General features: G+C 45.2%; 1 protein-coding gene across 1 annotated transcript in view; it reads right to left on the bottom strand.

Annotated features, from left to right (window-relative positions):
* The window catches only part of Adcy2 (adenylate cyclase 2), a 494,315-nt gene that overhangs the window by 125,280 nt on the left and 352,213 nt on the right, over positions 1-16,822 (bottom strand). The window contains exons 6-11 of the mRNA XM_045139193.1: positions 15,422-15,533; positions 12,604-12,731; positions 6,514-6,672; positions 5,465-5,597; positions 3,772-3,948; positions 818-861 (exon numbers count right to left, since the gene is read on the bottom strand). Coding sequence (XP_044995128.1) covers positions 818-861; positions 3,772-3,948; positions 5,465-5,597; positions 6,514-6,672; positions 12,604-12,731; positions 15,422-15,533 — 753 coding nt within the window. The remainder of the gene's footprint in view (positions 1-817; positions 862-3,771; positions 3,949-5,464; positions 5,598-6,513; positions 6,673-12,603; positions 12,732-15,421; positions 15,534-16,822) is intronic.

Genomic DNA, 16,822 nt, shown 5'->3' with positions numbered 1-16,822 from the left:
TGAGACACCGCACCTTCTCTTAGCCCCTCCCAGATCTGACCTGCCTACGTGCTTGGGGGAGCCTCTTGAGAGAGGCGTAGGGAAATGTTCATTAGGTCCCCGCCCAGGCCCCACAGAGCCTCAGAGAGGTTGATAAGAGTCAACAGTTGGGCTGGAGAGATGACTTAGCAGTTAAGCGCTTGCCTGTGAAGTCTAAGGACCCAGGTTCGATTCCCCAGGACCCACGTTATCCAGATGCACAAGGGGGCACACGTGTCTGGAGTTTGTGGGGGAAAGAAAAGCTCCCTTAATTTTTGTGCCAGCCCCTTACATTAGTTATCTTAACATTAGTATTGGTTTGGTTAACACTCAATATGACATGAGAGTAAATATGAGCCCAGAAGGCAGCGAGTCTGATTTTATCCTGGATGGCAACAGCACAGGGCTAGCCTGGGAAAGGGTCCTTCCTGAGTAGCACAGGTTACTCCTTCTCTCACTCTACAAAGCTGGCATTACCTTTATAAGCCAACACAAATATTCATTTTAAGCAATGCACTCATTTTAAAACTGTATTCACCCCGCCACACATAGCACTAATAAGAGTCATTTCAAGCAAACACTTTAACATGTGACTACCAGGTAATGTTTGCCTTTTCTCTCTTACATCTACTAACAAGACACTCATCACCCTGTTGTTAGAAACTGAGTCTCTTCGCAAGGAGCTGCTCCTTTGCAGGAAGCCTTTGAAGTGACTGTAATGCTGAGAATCATTCTCAGAAAGAAGTAACAAGAAATACACTTAAAAAAAAAAAAACAAATAGCCAAAGATATACCATACCTTAAGGTACGATTTTGAAAATTATACTGGCCCATTGGAACATCCTGTATCAAAAAACAAAAACAGCCTTTATTAGTGGTGAAATTTTTTAAAAGAAGAATGTGACAATGATAATGAAATTGGGTATATCGCTTCTTTTATCATGTTATCATTTCGATAAAAAATAATTTCCCATGTGAGAAAATACTTGATCATAAACGTGTCAAGTTGTAAAGTTCAGTTTACAGTTAGAATGCTGGTGTAACCTACATACATTGGATGTTAGGAGTATGGGAAATTTTGTCTGAGTTTTAAAAATCTACATCTTGCTGGGCGTGGTGGATCACGCCTTTAATCCCAGCACTGGGGAGGCAGAGGTAGGAGGATCACCGTGAGTTCAAGGCCACCCTGAGACTACATAGTGAATTCCAGGTCAGCCTGGGCCAGAGTGAGACCCTACCTTGAAAAACAAAAACAAAAAAAATCTACATCTTGAAGTTTTTAAATTTGATTTTGAACAATACCCGTAGAGTACCTGTTAGCAACTGAAATTCACATGGAAATGAACCCTGGAATCACATAAACACGAGAAAATACTTTCAAAACAAAAACGTGACTACAAAATCCCAGTGTTAACCACCGAGCCCAGTCACGTCTCCAGGTTCGACCTCCCTTGGAGCTCAGCCATAGGGAACCAGCTGCGTGGATCCACATCCCCTGGCTGTGTAAGAGGCACATCCACTTGACAATGCAGGTGAGCAAAGCCTTCCTTTTCCATCTTCAATAACCACCTTCCTGTAGCTGGCATCTGCTGACTCACCTAAGGGCATCGTCGGCCCCGAGCTCTGCAGCCGCTTTGCACCGTGGATTCGTTCCACCGCCACCTTGCATTTATCTGTTGGCCTTTCAAACTGGACCTTGACTGTGCTTCTCACAGGTCCCCTGCTTCAATTTCAGTCACAGAGTCTGTCTGGTTCTCACTCGGAATATCTGTACTCTTGCTTCATTATCCCAAAGCATGTATTTATCGGGTACCTCCCTGGAATAAGATCCCTCAACGGGTTCTACTCCACATCGGGTGAAGCATCTCACTCCGATGACTTCCTTTTGTCTGCTGTTGTCGGCGCTCCACCCATCCCAGCTTCCTCCTTGCCGTGGTTGGAACCACATCCACTTCCCCCTGACAGACATAACCTTAGCTTTGTTCCCCTGCTAGGACCCCTCAGCGTATTGCTTTCCCTGAAATCTTCCCTAGCTCTCACCTGGGGCAGACACCCCTCAGTCCCAAACGTCACACTCCGTTTCACCTGCCATAGAGCTCTCAGCATTTTAAAATGATCCTATTCACAAATTATTTTTCTGCTATAGCCTCCCTTGGCCCATTAGGGTACAAGTTCTCATATCTGTCCTGACACCTTCCCCTGGTCACTGATAGGCGAGTCTTCTATTAGATCGCGTCTGCCTTTTACTCAGGAAAAGATTGGATGGGGGACCCGGAGACTTGGCTTGATGGATGACGTCCTTGTTGGGCAGGTGTGAGGACCAGAGTTTGGGGCCCCAGCACTCCTGGGAATGGTGCACACCTGTAAAACCAGCACTGTCACCCTAAGAGGCCAAGACAGGACATCCGTGGGACAAATTGTTTGGCTAGACTGGCTCAGTTAGCAAGCTCTGGGTTCAAATGAGAGAAACCTGCCACGGTAACTAAGCAGTGAGCGACACAGAAAGACACTCAACACCAACCTCTGGCCTCCAGGGGCACCTAGGCACACACATATGCCCACATGCATACCCACATGCATGCACATGATACACATACATCAAAACAAAAAGAATCAAGGTGAAACAGGTATAATTAAGGCCAAACAAAACTGCTGAGCTCCAACCTGCTAGAGTTAAGAATTTGGACTCAGACGCTGAGGCTCTGGGGACCTGGAATGATGGAAACTTCTCTCTCACCTGGCAACCCAACATGCTTCCTCTCAGCCGTCAGTGAGAATTATGTAATGTCGTATTTTTATCTCAATACATCCTAATACAGTTAATGCCATTGCATGTGAACCTTTACTCAGTTTTAAAATTTGTATTTATTTGAGAGTGGGGGGGGGGGGAGAATAGGCTCACCAGGGCCTCCAGCCACTGCAAATGAACTCCAGATGCATGTACCACATTGTGCATCTGGCTTATGTGAGTCCTAGAGAATCAAACCTGGATCCTTAGGTTTTGCAGGCAAACATCTTACTCTCTAAGCCATCTCTGCAGCCCGAGATACATACACACACACACACACACACACACACACACACACACACACACATTGGTTTTTCAAGGTAAGGTCTCACTCTAGCTCAGGCTGACCTGGAATTCACTATGGAGTCTCAGGGTGGCCTTGAACTCATGGCGATCCTCCTACCTCTGCTGAGTGCTGGGCTCAAAGGCATGCGCCATCACACCTGGCCAGAGATAGTTTTAAGATTGAAAGATACTATTGGCATTAAAGTACCCAATTGTATCTACTTTTCCCTCCAACTGATCTTTCTATTCTCCATTTCTCTTTCTGTCATCTTATTACCCATGTTCTCACTGTAAGGAGCTTTGGTATCTTATTTTATTTTTCTCTCTTAAAAAAAAAACAAAACTTTTTTTAAATTCCATAACTGTAGACAATAAACCATGATAATTCCTTCCTCTCCCTCACGTTTCCCTTCACAAGTCCACTCTCTGTCCTATCCCCGGCCCTCTGAGCTTTGGTATTTTATGTGGGAATTTGGAGTGATATAGCCACTATGACACGCATCACTGATGACATAACAGAGAGTCTTGAGCAAAGTCCCTCCACACTAGAACCCTGAGCCCCACACGCAGGGAGCGGCCTTTTGTACAGACAGTGCCGATTGGCGGGAGATGCCCTGCCCTTTGCTTGGGGAATAGCACCTCCCCCTCCCGTTTGCTGTGCCACTGTGAGCTGGGCATACCGTGGTACTGATCTTCCCGTTTTCTGTGGTCATGCTGTCTCTGTGATGCAAGTGTGCGAAGGGCTTGGCCGCCCCCCAGGACTCCAGGTATCGGGTCATGCGGACAGAAGCCCTCATCTTGGCTCCATCCAAGGTGTGGCGGGGTCTGAAGAGGTGCTGGGGACTCCGTCGCTCTCCCTGGGGAGAAGAAACAAAGCGTCGTGCCAGTTACACTATAGCTCAGCTCCTTCTTCTCCGTGTTCTGGCCTCAGTTGGCCAAGCTGACCCTTCTATGGTCATCTGTTCCCTCCTCTCATGGCTTCTGCCCTCATGCCTTCAGTGTGACTAGGAAGAGGCTAGGTGAGCTGAGTCTTTTTCTAGGTGTCAAACTTACCTGCAGGGAAGCTTATGAAGAGAAAACACAGAGGGCGGGAAAGATGGCGTCGCGGTTAAGGCGTTTGCTTGCAAAGCCAATGGATCCCGATTCGACTCTCTAGGACCCACGTAAGCCAGATGCACAAGGGGACGCATGATCTGGAGTTGGTTTGCAGTGGCTGGAGGCCCTGGTGTGCCCATTCTCTCTCTCTCTCTCTGCCTCTTTCTCTCTCTCAAATAAATAAATAAAATATTTTTTTTAAAAAAGAAATACACATAGACCAATGTGCACTTGTATAGTGGATTCTTCAGTGGAATTGCTGATCTCTTTTAGCTTTCTGATGACATCTTTGCTTTTCTAAAGTGATATCTGGGTCTGGATGGGGTGTCGTTATTGTAAGAAGTGTCACACAAGCGACTTGGTGTTTGTGGCACGAACATATGTTCTCTCGGCACAACTCACCATGCCTGCCACTGGTCACATATCGATCTCCAGGTCAACAACTAAGCTAACGGAAAACGTGTGTCCAAAGTGAAAATGAGACTTGAGAAGACACTGTCACCGGTAATGTCCATGAATTTGATCTCGATTTTGTGATTCTCGTTGACATGGTCCAGGAGTCCCTCTCGCTACACTATGCATTATTTAACCAGCTGTGTGGTTTGGGGGAGTTAAATAATTGCTCAGAGCTGCAGATCTTAATATCTAAATAGCGATAATACCCACTTGGCAGGAAATTGAGAGGAATTAACCAAAATGGAACTGAGTCCCTTGTGCTGGCCCGAGAAGCCTTATCCCCACTGGCCACTACCTTTGAGATGGTGGAGACTTTTATCCTATGTGAGGAAACTCCTTCACATAGAGATGCTTTGAGATTTATTTCATCTTTAAAACATTTCTTCCTTTCTTTTTCACATGTTCACCCCACTTCATTACATTTTTTTATGCTTCGAAGGACTGGGTAACATTTCTTCATTTGATTTCTTAGCTCACATGAATCAAGCTGTGCTCAGAGCACCTTACCCCATTGCCATCAGCTAGAACAGGCCAACGCTGACCAGTATATTCAACGACCCCAGCCAGAAACCTGCCTCCATGCCGTTCATGTACAGCAAAGTGACCATAGCCAGAGGTTTCTCTCGTGAGTGTTTGCATCCGTCATTATAAGGTCTCTTCTGTAACTCAGCCATTAATTGAATTTAAAGTCACTTTACAGGCAGAGAGAAAGAGCTATACCAAGTTTTCACTAATCACTCATCTGCGTCAACATCCGGCTCCTACTCCGTTCTTAGTCACAGGAATGCTAGCCTAATTACCCAGCTGCGCGAGGCCACTGACCTTGGGGTTGATTACAAAGTAGGTTTTCACCAAATGCTGCTTTAGGTACGGGTCTCTGATGTCACCGTCTCCTTCCTCCACTTTGTAAGCTCCATTCAAGTGCTCCAAGGTGACAGAAGAAATGTGAACGCGTCTGAAATGCCATTTCAAAATAAAAGTAGAGATATAAAAGGATCAATGGGGAGAAAGATGTTCTAGTTCAGCGTTTATTGTTTAGATATGCTTGTGTGATCTCAGCAATTGTTTTTTGCTTCAATTGGAGGAAAAGTGGTAATTTTTTGGGAGGTAGACTGTGACTGAAGTTTATATTCCACTGGCCATTGCTTTGAAGAGAGGACATGAGTGTCCAAGATATTAAGCTTCTCTGTACTCCAAAAACTTGCATTGCGGGTGTGGTAGTTTGGATGTCTCCCATAGACTCTTATATGTGAATACTTAGGGCCCAGATGATATAGGGAGTGTGGAACCCCGGCAGAGACTCCTGGTTCTATGGACATTCACACATCTTTCAAATGTACACCCAAGATGTTTTAGTCAAGGCGCATAATCATATGACAATATGTATTTTCTTTGCAATACCTGCCTCCATGTTTCTGCAAATTATAGCCCAAGACTCCTTTGTCTGACTTCTAAATGATGGTGCTGTGGCTGCTTCTTCTCACGGAGCTAGCAGAAGTCTTATGGTTAGAGGGATGCACCGTGTGGGTTACATCACAGGACATTACTTCTTCTAGCCAATAGTGGCAGATTTGCAATAAGACTTTATAACTGTGTACGGTACGGGCACTTGGGTCTTCATGGATGGTGTTTGTGTGTGTGAGCGTGTTACTAGGAATTAAATCTAGAGCTTTGCACGTCCCGGGCAAGCATGTTACTTGCCTAAGAGCAAGCCCAAGAGGTGACTCTGATTATCCCAAGAGGCCACTGTGCCGGGACGCCCACACAGGCGATCAAAGTCATTAACACAGAGTGCAGCATTGTCAGTCTGCTGACCTGATACTTTCAGGTGAGCTGTCAGCCGGAAGAGAAGCAGACAGGGTTAGCCTTACCCAGGGACTCCTCCAGCCTCCATGTGGTTGGCCAAGGTGACATCGTGTGACCACACGTCGTACTGCCACTTCTGCAGGCCAATCACACCGCACAGGACATTCCCGGAGTGCACACCTACACGCATGTTGATGTCAACCCCAGTGGCATCCCTCACTTTCCTAAGGAAAAGAAAGTGACATCACACTTTAGCAGTATTGTCTTCCTCTAACCCATGGCCAGTACACTCAGCGTTTTATTATTCAGAGCATCTTGGGCTTCAGAAATGCTGCTGGGCATTTGCTGTGGACCAAGAGAATGGGTATTTTCTCCCAGGCACTGGCACGTTCTGGGCAAGCCAGAGGGGTGGGACCTCACTGGTGACAAAGCATTTTGGATGTCGTTTTTCTTTTCTCAACTAACCTGGATCAAGAACCTGTGTTGTACGCTGCCTGTAGCTATGTGTATTCAAACCGGAGCCTGGGACACTCCTTGCACTCTGAGGACATATCTTGGATGTCATCTGTATTTTCTGGGCTCCAAAGTGAGAGACCAAGGAGAAGTAACGTGCTGCTTCTGGCTTCTGTGACCTCGCTTAGTAGCTGCACAGTGGTGCCGCCGTTTAAAATCAGACAGCCATTTTGACTCAGATGAGGAACTAGCTGACTAATGTGCTATTTTTGCTTATGTATCCATGCTTGCTTAGCTATAGCCCCCTCCCCTCGATTCCTGGGAAGCCTCCACCCAAGATCATTCCAGAGATACCTAGCCACAGAGGCCCCAGCCTCTTGCAAAAGATAAGTTCTGCAAGCAGCTCTTGCAAAAGATAGGTTCTGCAAACAAGTTACTGACCTAAGATAAGCTGGAGTTCCCCCGCGCACCCTCTCTGAAATTTCCGCGCACACCCTCTTAGAACCAATCATGTTAGAAGGGGCAATATGATGTAACCTCGGTGATCTTTTTCCTTTACAAACCCCTTTCCTCTGAGGGTCGGGGCCTGCTCCCTCACTACCGCTGTGCGGGACTGTGGGGACGGAGCCCAGGCCTAGGCTTCCAATAAAGAAACCTGCTGCTTTTACATTGGAGCATCTCGGCTTCTGTGGCAGTTCTCTGGGTGACTCCTGGGTGACCGGGGGTCTTAGCTCCTGGTCAGGGGTCTTGGCACAACAGAAGGTGTTTGTCCTTGGTGAGCATACTCTGCTAATAATGGAAGTGCTCAGCTGGTCTGGGAGCTTAATCATGACTTCAGCCTCAACGAACACCCTTGAAAAAACTATCAGGACCCAGCATGGGGGCGCATGCCTATAACGCCAGCACTCGGGAGGCAGAGGTAGTAAGTTCAAGGCCACCCTGAGACTACACAGTGAATTCCAGATCAGCCTGATCTAAAGTGAGACCCTACCATATATATATATCAGGAGACTAAATATTTTCATTTGTTAATATTATTCAATAAAAAGGAAAAACGTTAGGGCTGGGAAAATGGCTTAGCAGTTAAGGTATTTGCCTGCAAAGCCTAACGACCCTGGTTCAGTTCCCCAGGACCCAGACCCACATAAGCCAGATGCACAAGGGGTCACATGCATCTGGAGTTCGTTTGCAGTGATTAGATGCCCTGGCATGCCCATTCTCTTTCTCTGCTTGTTTCTCTCTTTCTGTCTCTCAAATAAATAAATAAAATATTTTTTAAATAGGCTTTAATAATACACATTTCATTATAAGGAGAAAATTAATATAAAGTGTGTTTAAAAACACTTTGACAACTCATTAGCAGACACAAATGAAGTTCAGAGAAGTCAATATAGACATGCTTGGAAATTTTTTGTTTTTTTCCTGTCAACTAACTGCATCCCTCACCCAAGGCGTATTGTAAAGGAAGTGTGCAGGTGACGATGCTGCCTACTTGGATAGAGTGACTCCAAGAGGAAATGAGGAGGGAAGCAGAGGGCTGACATCAACCCAGAGAGCGGGAGAGATGGGCAGTGACTGCCTTAGTCAAGTAAACCATTAGCATCTCACAGGAGCACTGGCTATGTGTCATACTGAAGTAATAAGGGATAACATCTGAGATGCTAAAAATAATACAAAAGAAATGGGCTCCTGTGTTAAAAATCAATGTTTCCATTAAAAGCATCCCTTCCCTAGCTTAAAAAATATTAGATTTTCAGTACTCAACCACATCTGCTGTTGAGCAGAATCTTCTCTCTTGTTTCATTTCCTGCTTTTCCTAACAGTGTATATCATCCAACCCTTATATGAGTGTGGAGGATAAGAAAAGCCACTTAACTAAAACATACACTAGAAAAGTTAAAAGGGGAGCAGGGCGTGGTGGTACATGCCGTTAATCCCAGCACTTGGGAGGCAGAGGCAGGAGGATCGCCATGAGTTCAAGGCCACCCTAAGATTACATTGTGAATTCCAGGCCTGCCTCGGCTAGAGTGAGACCCTACCTCGAAAAAAAAAAAAAAAAAGTTAAAAGGGGCTGGAGAGATGGATTAGCAGTTAAGGCAATTGCCTGCAAAGCTTAAGGACGCAGGTTTCAATCATGTGAACTGAATTCCCTGAAAATGCTGCATCTGCCTCAGATGAGGATGGATGGACTGACCAATCTCCTATGCAGATGGAATGTTGCCGGATCACAGCCAGATTACCTTAAGCTACCTTTAGCCCCTTAACAGTTATTTACTGCATCTGACCTAACATCCTGGTGACTGTCAGTTGATCAGGTAACCCTTTTTGAAAAATTGTTTTTGTTTATTTTTATTTATTTATTTGAGAGGGACAGACAGAGAAAGAGGCAGAGAGAGAGAGAGAGAGAGAGAGAGAGAGAGAGAGGGAGAGGGAGAGGGAGAGAGAGGGAGAGAGAATGGGCGTGCCAGGGCTTCCAGCCACTGCAAATGAACTCCAGACGCGTGCGCCCCCTTGTGCATCTGGCTAACGTGGGTCCTGGGGAATTGAGCCTTGAACCTTAGGCTTCACAGGCAAGCACTTAACCGCTAAGCCATCTCGCCAGCCTGAGGTAACCCTTTTTGAAATGTGAGGATAGACTCCAGCTTCCACCAGCCCAAGAGCCAAGAATATCATCAGATAGCATCGGAGGCCTATGGTGGACATTCACCCAGCCCTCACGTTGCTATAACCCTGATGATCAGCCAGTGCATTTTAAAAGTGCCTTGATTTATGACTTTCTTTTGTGTTGTAAGTATAAAAACTTCATGAACCGGTTAATGCATTGGAACCGAGTTGAGGTAACCTAAATCTGAGTTCCTGGCCCATGGTCACTCCTACTTGGCTCCAAAATAAACTACCTTTTATTTCTGTGAAATGAGAGCTGTGTCTTTTGCAGTGACTCCCGTGTAAGCCAGGTACACAAGGCGATGCATGTATCTGGAGTTTGTCTGCAGTGGCTAAAGGCTCTGGTATGTCTATTCTGGTTTTCTCTATCTGCGTCTTTCTCAGTCTCTCTCAAAGGATAAATAAAACATTTTTTCAAAGTTAATAAACCAAAATTTCTTAATTATGCCATCAGAAAACAACATATTTTCTCATTATAAGTCTCCCATAGTTTCTGTGAGGGCGTTAATAAAGGAGGGTGCATACTATCAGTGCATGGTATTACCTTATAACCATCAACACCCTTTAAATATATCTTACTTATTATTATTTATTTATTTGAAACATAGAGGGAGAGAGAAAGAGGCAGATAGAGAGACAATGGGTGCACCAGGGCCTCTAGCCACTGCAAATGAACTCCAGATGCATGTGCTACCTCGTGCATCTGGCTAATGTGGGTCCTGGGGAGTTGAACCTGGATCCTTTGGCTTTGCAAGCAAGTGTCATAACCTCTAAGCCATCTTGCCAGGTCCCCATCAACACTTTTTTTTTTTAGTTTATTTGAGAGAGACAGGCAGAGAGATAAAGAGGCAGAGCGAGAGAGAGAGAGAGAGAGAGAATGGGAACTCCAAGGCCTCCAAAAAACTCCAGACGCGTGCTCCCCCTTGTGCATCTGGCTAATGTGGGTCCTGGGGAACTGAGCCTCGAACCGAGGTCCTTAGGCTTCACAGGCAAGCGCTTAACCGCTAAGCCATCTATCCAGCCCTCCTATCAACACTTTTAATACCGTTTTCCTTTTGACTTAGGGTTCCACTAGGTAGTCCAGACAGGCCTCCCCAGCCAGATCCTACTGCCTCAACCTCCCAAGGGCTGGAGCTGCCAGTGTATTGGACCCTTCTGACCTGTGGTAACATTATTTTACACAACATAGAACATATATTACAGATATAAATCAAAACTGCCTTCATCAAGCTGAACATTTTTGACTAGATGAAGCGATTCTGGGTTGAATTTTTGTATTAAAGTCTGGCAGCTAAAACTCTATTGCCCTTGAAGGTGGATGGGAGAAAGCTAGCTTTTTTTTTTTTTTTTTTAATTTGAGAGTGACAGACACAGAGAGAAAGACAGATAGAGGGAGAGAGAGAGAATGGGCGCGCCAGGGCTTCCAGCCTCTGCAAACGAACTCCAGACGCGTGTGCCCCCCTTGTGCACCTGGCTAACGTGGGACCTGGGGAACCGAGCCTCAAACCGGGGTCCTTAGGCTTCACAGGCAAGCGCTTAACCGCTAAGCCATCTCTCCAGCCCGAAAGCTAGCTTTTTTAAGGCAGTTTCAGTTAGGGGTTGAGGTCTCAAAGAGAACCAGGAGGTGTCATCCCACATGCCACCTTGCCCTGGCACAAGAACGGTGCTCACTCCCTGCTGTCCGCAGCCTAATGTGCTACCTGGATGAGCTGACCCTCAGGTCTACCCTCCAATCTACGAGCCAACAGCGTCTTCTCCATGCATAGCCAAATATGAAGCTATAAAGGCTGCTGCCTTCTAAGCCTCCCTCTTTTCTCTTCTGGCTTTCCCCCCGGGCGTGTGGGGGTCTCTCTAGCTCTTACCCTGTGCTGCTTGGCCACATGTGAGCCTGGCCTGTGCCGGGAGAACACAGCACTGTTTCTTGATCTAAACTTCTCCGCCGGCCTCTGCTTTATAGCCTGGGGTCATTTCTCACTATAATCACATGCATGATTTTCTCTGGTCTCCGCATCTGCCACATGGGTGCTCTCTCCAACTTCTAGACTTCCTGCCTGTGTCGTAACTCTACACTCAGGGAGACCATGAGTGTGACCCTCTTTATCACTCATTTCTCCCCTACTTCCTTTCTTCCTTCCTTCCTTCCTTCCTTTCTTTTTTTCTTTTTTTTTTGAGGTAGGGTCTCACTCTAGCTCAAGCTGACCTGGAATTCATTATGGCGTCTCAGGTGGCCTCGAACTCACGGCGATCCTCCTACCTCTGCCTCCGGAGTGCTGGGATTAAAGGCGTGCGCCACCACGCCCGGCTCATTTCTCCCCTCGTTTCTTAGTCTCTGCTCTGAGACTTCCCCTCCCCAGCACAGCATATGGTGGATACCATGTGGGTTCTTTCTGAGTCTCCAAACATACATCTAAGTTCTATTTCCACATGCTTGCCACTCTGTTCCAGTCTTTTCCTAAAGACCTCAATTTCGCCTAAATGAATCTCATAAACTATACGTTGTTTTCACATGTGAGTGCGTTTCGCCTCCCTTCCTAAACTGCAATCTGCCTTAAATAAATCCCACAACTTGTGAGTTCCCCCTAAATAAACTTAATAATTCATAATTTATCCTTCATGAGTCCATCTTTACTACACCTTTATTAAGGGTAGGACAGAACCCAAAACTTGGGGTCCATAAATTCTGGGAGAGCCTCCGGAACCCCCAAATCCTGCATCACCCTCACAGTGTGGGCAAAGATACATTGAGAGTAGACTTTCTCCTTAAGATGAAAAATGTTCAAAACGTACTTTTAAAATCACACTTGAAACAAACAGATAACTGTAATCTAAGGCTAATAATAATGATATTAAAAGCTTTTCATAAGTCTTTCTTTGAATCGAGATAATCCCATGCCAAGACACTGATATCTCTTCACAGATATATTTAAATGTATGATACTGAAGTTAGGATCAGGAGACAGAAAATATAAATAGATGCAGGTGGGAATTGCAACTTAAAACTGATGCATTAAGACAGCCTTCCTACACAGTATACTTACTTTATGGCTTCACACATATCCAATCCCATTTTCACACAGTTCTTGGCATGGTTAGGGAGAGATATAGGGAGTCCGGAAACACAGTAATAGCAGTCTCCTAAAATTTTAATTCTCATGCATTCATTCTCCTGGGAAAAGAAATCACAAGGTCGTATTTGCAGAGAGCGCTTGTGCAACGAGTTAGGTTCACCCCACCTTATCAGTGGTCAGTCCTCTTGCCACGGCTCCTTTGGGAGGGTCATGTAGGGACAGGAGGGAGAACCCGGCCTCCCTTCATTGCCCAGCCCTGAGGAGCCAGCCCGCGTCCCACATGCCCACTTCCCCAGGCAGGAAGGAAAAGGGAAAGGCCTTCAGGACCATGGCTTTCAGACCAGGACAGGGATCTCCCCTGCCATGCTACGGCTGTCTTCATTTTATTTTAAAGCTAGAGCGACTTCCCGACAGACCTTCGACATCTGAGATCATTGTCACCATCTACTACCCAGCACACCCCAGTCATTTGCACCTCCGTGCTGATGTTGTGCTGAACTGTTTCAATCTAACGTGAGCACCTCATTTTCCCTGCTGGGCTATATTTGCATTAAATCATAGCCACTTTCATATGCATCAAACCTGCATTCCTTTCTTACTTCGTGAACCATGTACATTCTTTAGCAAAATGAAACAGAATCAAAGAGTCCAGACACAGGCATTTCCTCTGACCACAACGAGGGTTTATGCATACAAGGAACAAATTCCAAACAGTAACAGGGGACATGACACCTTCTCCTTGGGCATGAGTTAGGTTTGTTTTTGTTTTTTTTTCCTGACTAAGAACTCACACACTAGGAGGGCTTTCATTTTTAGCACCACTGGTGACATGCTTAGCAATTCCAATACAATATCATAAATGAGAAAAAGACAGATATTACTCATTAGTTGGGTTCCCACCCCTCTTTTTCAATGGATATTCTGAGTCTAGAGAAGGTGAGAGTTTATAAGACTACTTAGCAAGAATATTTAAAAAATAAAAAGGACTGGAGAAAGGGTTTAGCACTTAAGACACTCTTCTGAAAAGTCTAACGACCCAGGTTCAATTCGCCAGTACACATATAAGCCAGATGCACAAGGAGGCGCATGTGCCTGGAGTTCATCTGCAGTGGCATACCCACTCTCATTCATTCATTCTCTCTCTCTCTCTCCATCCATGTGCCTCTTTCTCTATCTCTCTCAAATAAAGAAATAAAGATAATTTTACAAAATCTATAATTTTGCCAAGTCTGGTGACACATGCCTTTAATCCCAGCACTCGGGAGGCAGAGGTAGGAGGATCACCATGAGTTCAAGGCCACCCTGAGACTACATAGTGAATTCCAGGTCAGACTGGGCTAGAGTGAGACCCTGCCTCAAAAAACAAACAAACAAAAATCTATAATTTTGTTCATCAGAAGGAATGACAGGAGGATATATATTATACATGTATGTGCTTATTTCATATATGTATGTATATACTTAGATATTGACACATTCAAATGTTATTTGTTATGAAATAAGTTAATATTAACTCTATTATTTAAATAAATTTTAAAACCTGCCTTAGTTGTTAGACAAGTATATATGTCTAGAGGAACTCTTCTGTATATAAGTCTATTAATAGACATAAGTATTTTTGAGAACCATTCGGAGGCAGAATTGGGTTGATTGGGAATATTTTATGAAAAGTAAAAAGCTGGCAAGGGAGCAAAAAACATTTCATCCATATTTCACCAGCAATTCGAGAACTTGTGGTAAAGTCTGCTACAGTTTTAGTTGCTTTCTGATCATTTCCCTGTTCAATTTCCCATACACAAGCAGAGCAGAATAGGTGTAACCACGAAGTGGCATTTCTTGTTGAGCGGCATGAATGTTGAAGTCTAAACTGAGACAATACTAAGTAAGTGAAAGGCCTGTACCAAAGGCCACATGCAACTCATGGCCTATTTTTAAGGATCCTGCCAGGGAGTCCTTCACAATGTGAACACAGACTGATTAAAACTCAATATGGAAATGTTTCTAGAGCACTTCAAACCAGCCCAGTGCCCAGAGCATTACAAATGACGTCTGTTATCTTGAATGTATTTATTGTATGCATGCTGATATCCATATAAGCAGAAGTTTTAAAAAATATTTATTATTTATTTGATAGAGAGAGAGAGAGAGAGAGAGAAAGACACAGGGGAGAAAGAAAGAGAGAGAAAGAATGGTCACCCCAGGGCCTCCAGCCACTGCAAATGAACTCCAGATGCGTACACTATCTTGTGCATCTGGCTTATGTGGGTCCTAGAGTCAAACTGGGATTCTTTGGCTTTGCAGGCAAACACTTCAACCACTAAGCCATCTCTCCAGACCTTAAAAAATATTATTTATTTGATAGACAGAGAAAGATACGGCGGGGGGGATGGTGGAGAGGGAGAGAATGGGCGTGCCATGACCTTCAACCACTGCAAATGAACTCCAGACCCATGTGCCACCTTGTGCATCTGGCTTATGTGGGTCCTGGGTCATCGAATCCAGGTCCTTTGGCTTTGGAGGCAAATACCTTAACAGCTAAGCCATCTCTCCAGCCCCTAAGCGGAAGTTTTAAAAATAGATAAAACATGCAATAATTATATTTTATGTTATTTCCCATCCTGCATGCAGGCTTTAGACTCCCTAAGACTCAGTGGCAAGTAAAACCAACACTGCACACACAACATTCCCAAAGGTTGCTTTTCGGAAAGAGCTGAGATACTGATACGGAGATGGAGGAAGAGCAGGTCAAGGTTCTAAGCATGCGCAGTGGGGGAGCGGAGTGACTCACCTTCGCAATTTGATCAAACTTCCCAAAGAGCTCATTCAGCATGTGGACAAGCTCCCCTGGGGAGCAGTCACTTGCGAGCCGGGTGAACCCCACAATGTCAGCATATAAGATACTGTGGAGACAGGGAGGCAGGTTTTAAAAGTCTATAAAGGAAATCATTATCATTTTTCCATTAAAACATTTTATACTATGTGTTTTTATGAGAAATGCCATTTTTTTGGAGATGAAATACATATACCTTTTGTTCAATGGAAGGTTTAAATGTTTTCCTGGTATTAAAATTTTGTAGTTGTGAATGATTTTTGCCCATGGTCTCTGCCACCCCCCCCCCCCCAAGCACAGCCTGGAAAAGCCCTGAGATCCCCAGCTGAGGCCTGGCAGACCTAGGAGCCCATGGGTACCACAGGTGAGCCCTATGCGCCAGTCTCTTGGGAAGGGGACTGGGAGACTGGCTTTGGCGCGGCTTGTGCCAATGCCACTGTGGTCCTGGGCCCTGACCCTTGCTCTCTCCCCGTGCTGGAAGTTGATGTAGCAAGTTGTGCCCAAGGTGGGTCCCCAGCTATTACAGAACGTCTTCTAGTAGTTGTGAAAGAGCTCTAGCTGGGCCAGCACCTTTGGTGGCCCTGGACCTGTACAAATGGGCAATGGGTGCGCGGGGAGAAGGGGCACAACGTCATGCAGGCCTCACGCAGGACCATGCTCCCTCAGTGTGCTCCTGAGTGGTAACAAGTTAAACACTAAAGCCGTGTGTGTGTGTGTTGGGGGGTTCATTGAAGTTTCTGGGTTGCCAGAGCAGTCTACAATGGGGCGGGGAGGAATGGAGATAAAATTAAGCTTCTGGCTGTTTACTTTGCCTTGGGAGTGGATAATGGGAAGATAAATTCTCTTCCTTTTGTTTACTAATTGCCTGTTGAGAGGGGATTGAAGCTCTTCCCCAGGTGGCCTCCTAACTCCAAGGTCAAATGTGGCTAATCTGTGAGTTTGTAAGTCTTATGGTCCAAAAGAAATTTTCCAGGGAGGTCAGTGGCCCATAAATCCTTCAGTTATGTTGAAGTCTTATGATAAAGTGGTTAGGAGTATTCTAAGCCATTGTTCCCCCAGAGAGACTGGCTGATGCATTCATGACCCCCACAGAGCAAACAAAGACAGAAAGACCAGAAAAGGGAAATAGGCAGAGATGGAGCTTCAGAGGACTTGAGAGAAAAATAAAATGCTATTGAACACCAGCCACACTAGGGTGGATTAGAAAATGGGAATTGTTACAAAATTTACAATGGGGAAATATGTGTTTAAGAGATTCTTTTTTTTTTTTTTCCTTTTAGTGTAGTTTCCTTTTGTCCTGATGGATCATAAAACTGTTTTAATCACACTGGTACATGGGCGAAAGGTCATCTTGGATCT

Source organism: Jaculus jaculus, chromosome 21 (genome assembly GCF_020740685.1).
Source record: "Jaculus jaculus isolate mJacJac1 chromosome 21, mJacJac1.mat.Y.cur, whole genome shotgun sequence".
In the NCBI taxonomy this organism is placed as follows: Eukaryota; Metazoa; Chordata; class Mammalia; order Rodentia; family Dipodidae; genus Jaculus; species Jaculus jaculus.
Note: the sequence above shows the minus strand (reverse complement) of the source record. Positions and strands in the feature narration are given on the sequence as shown.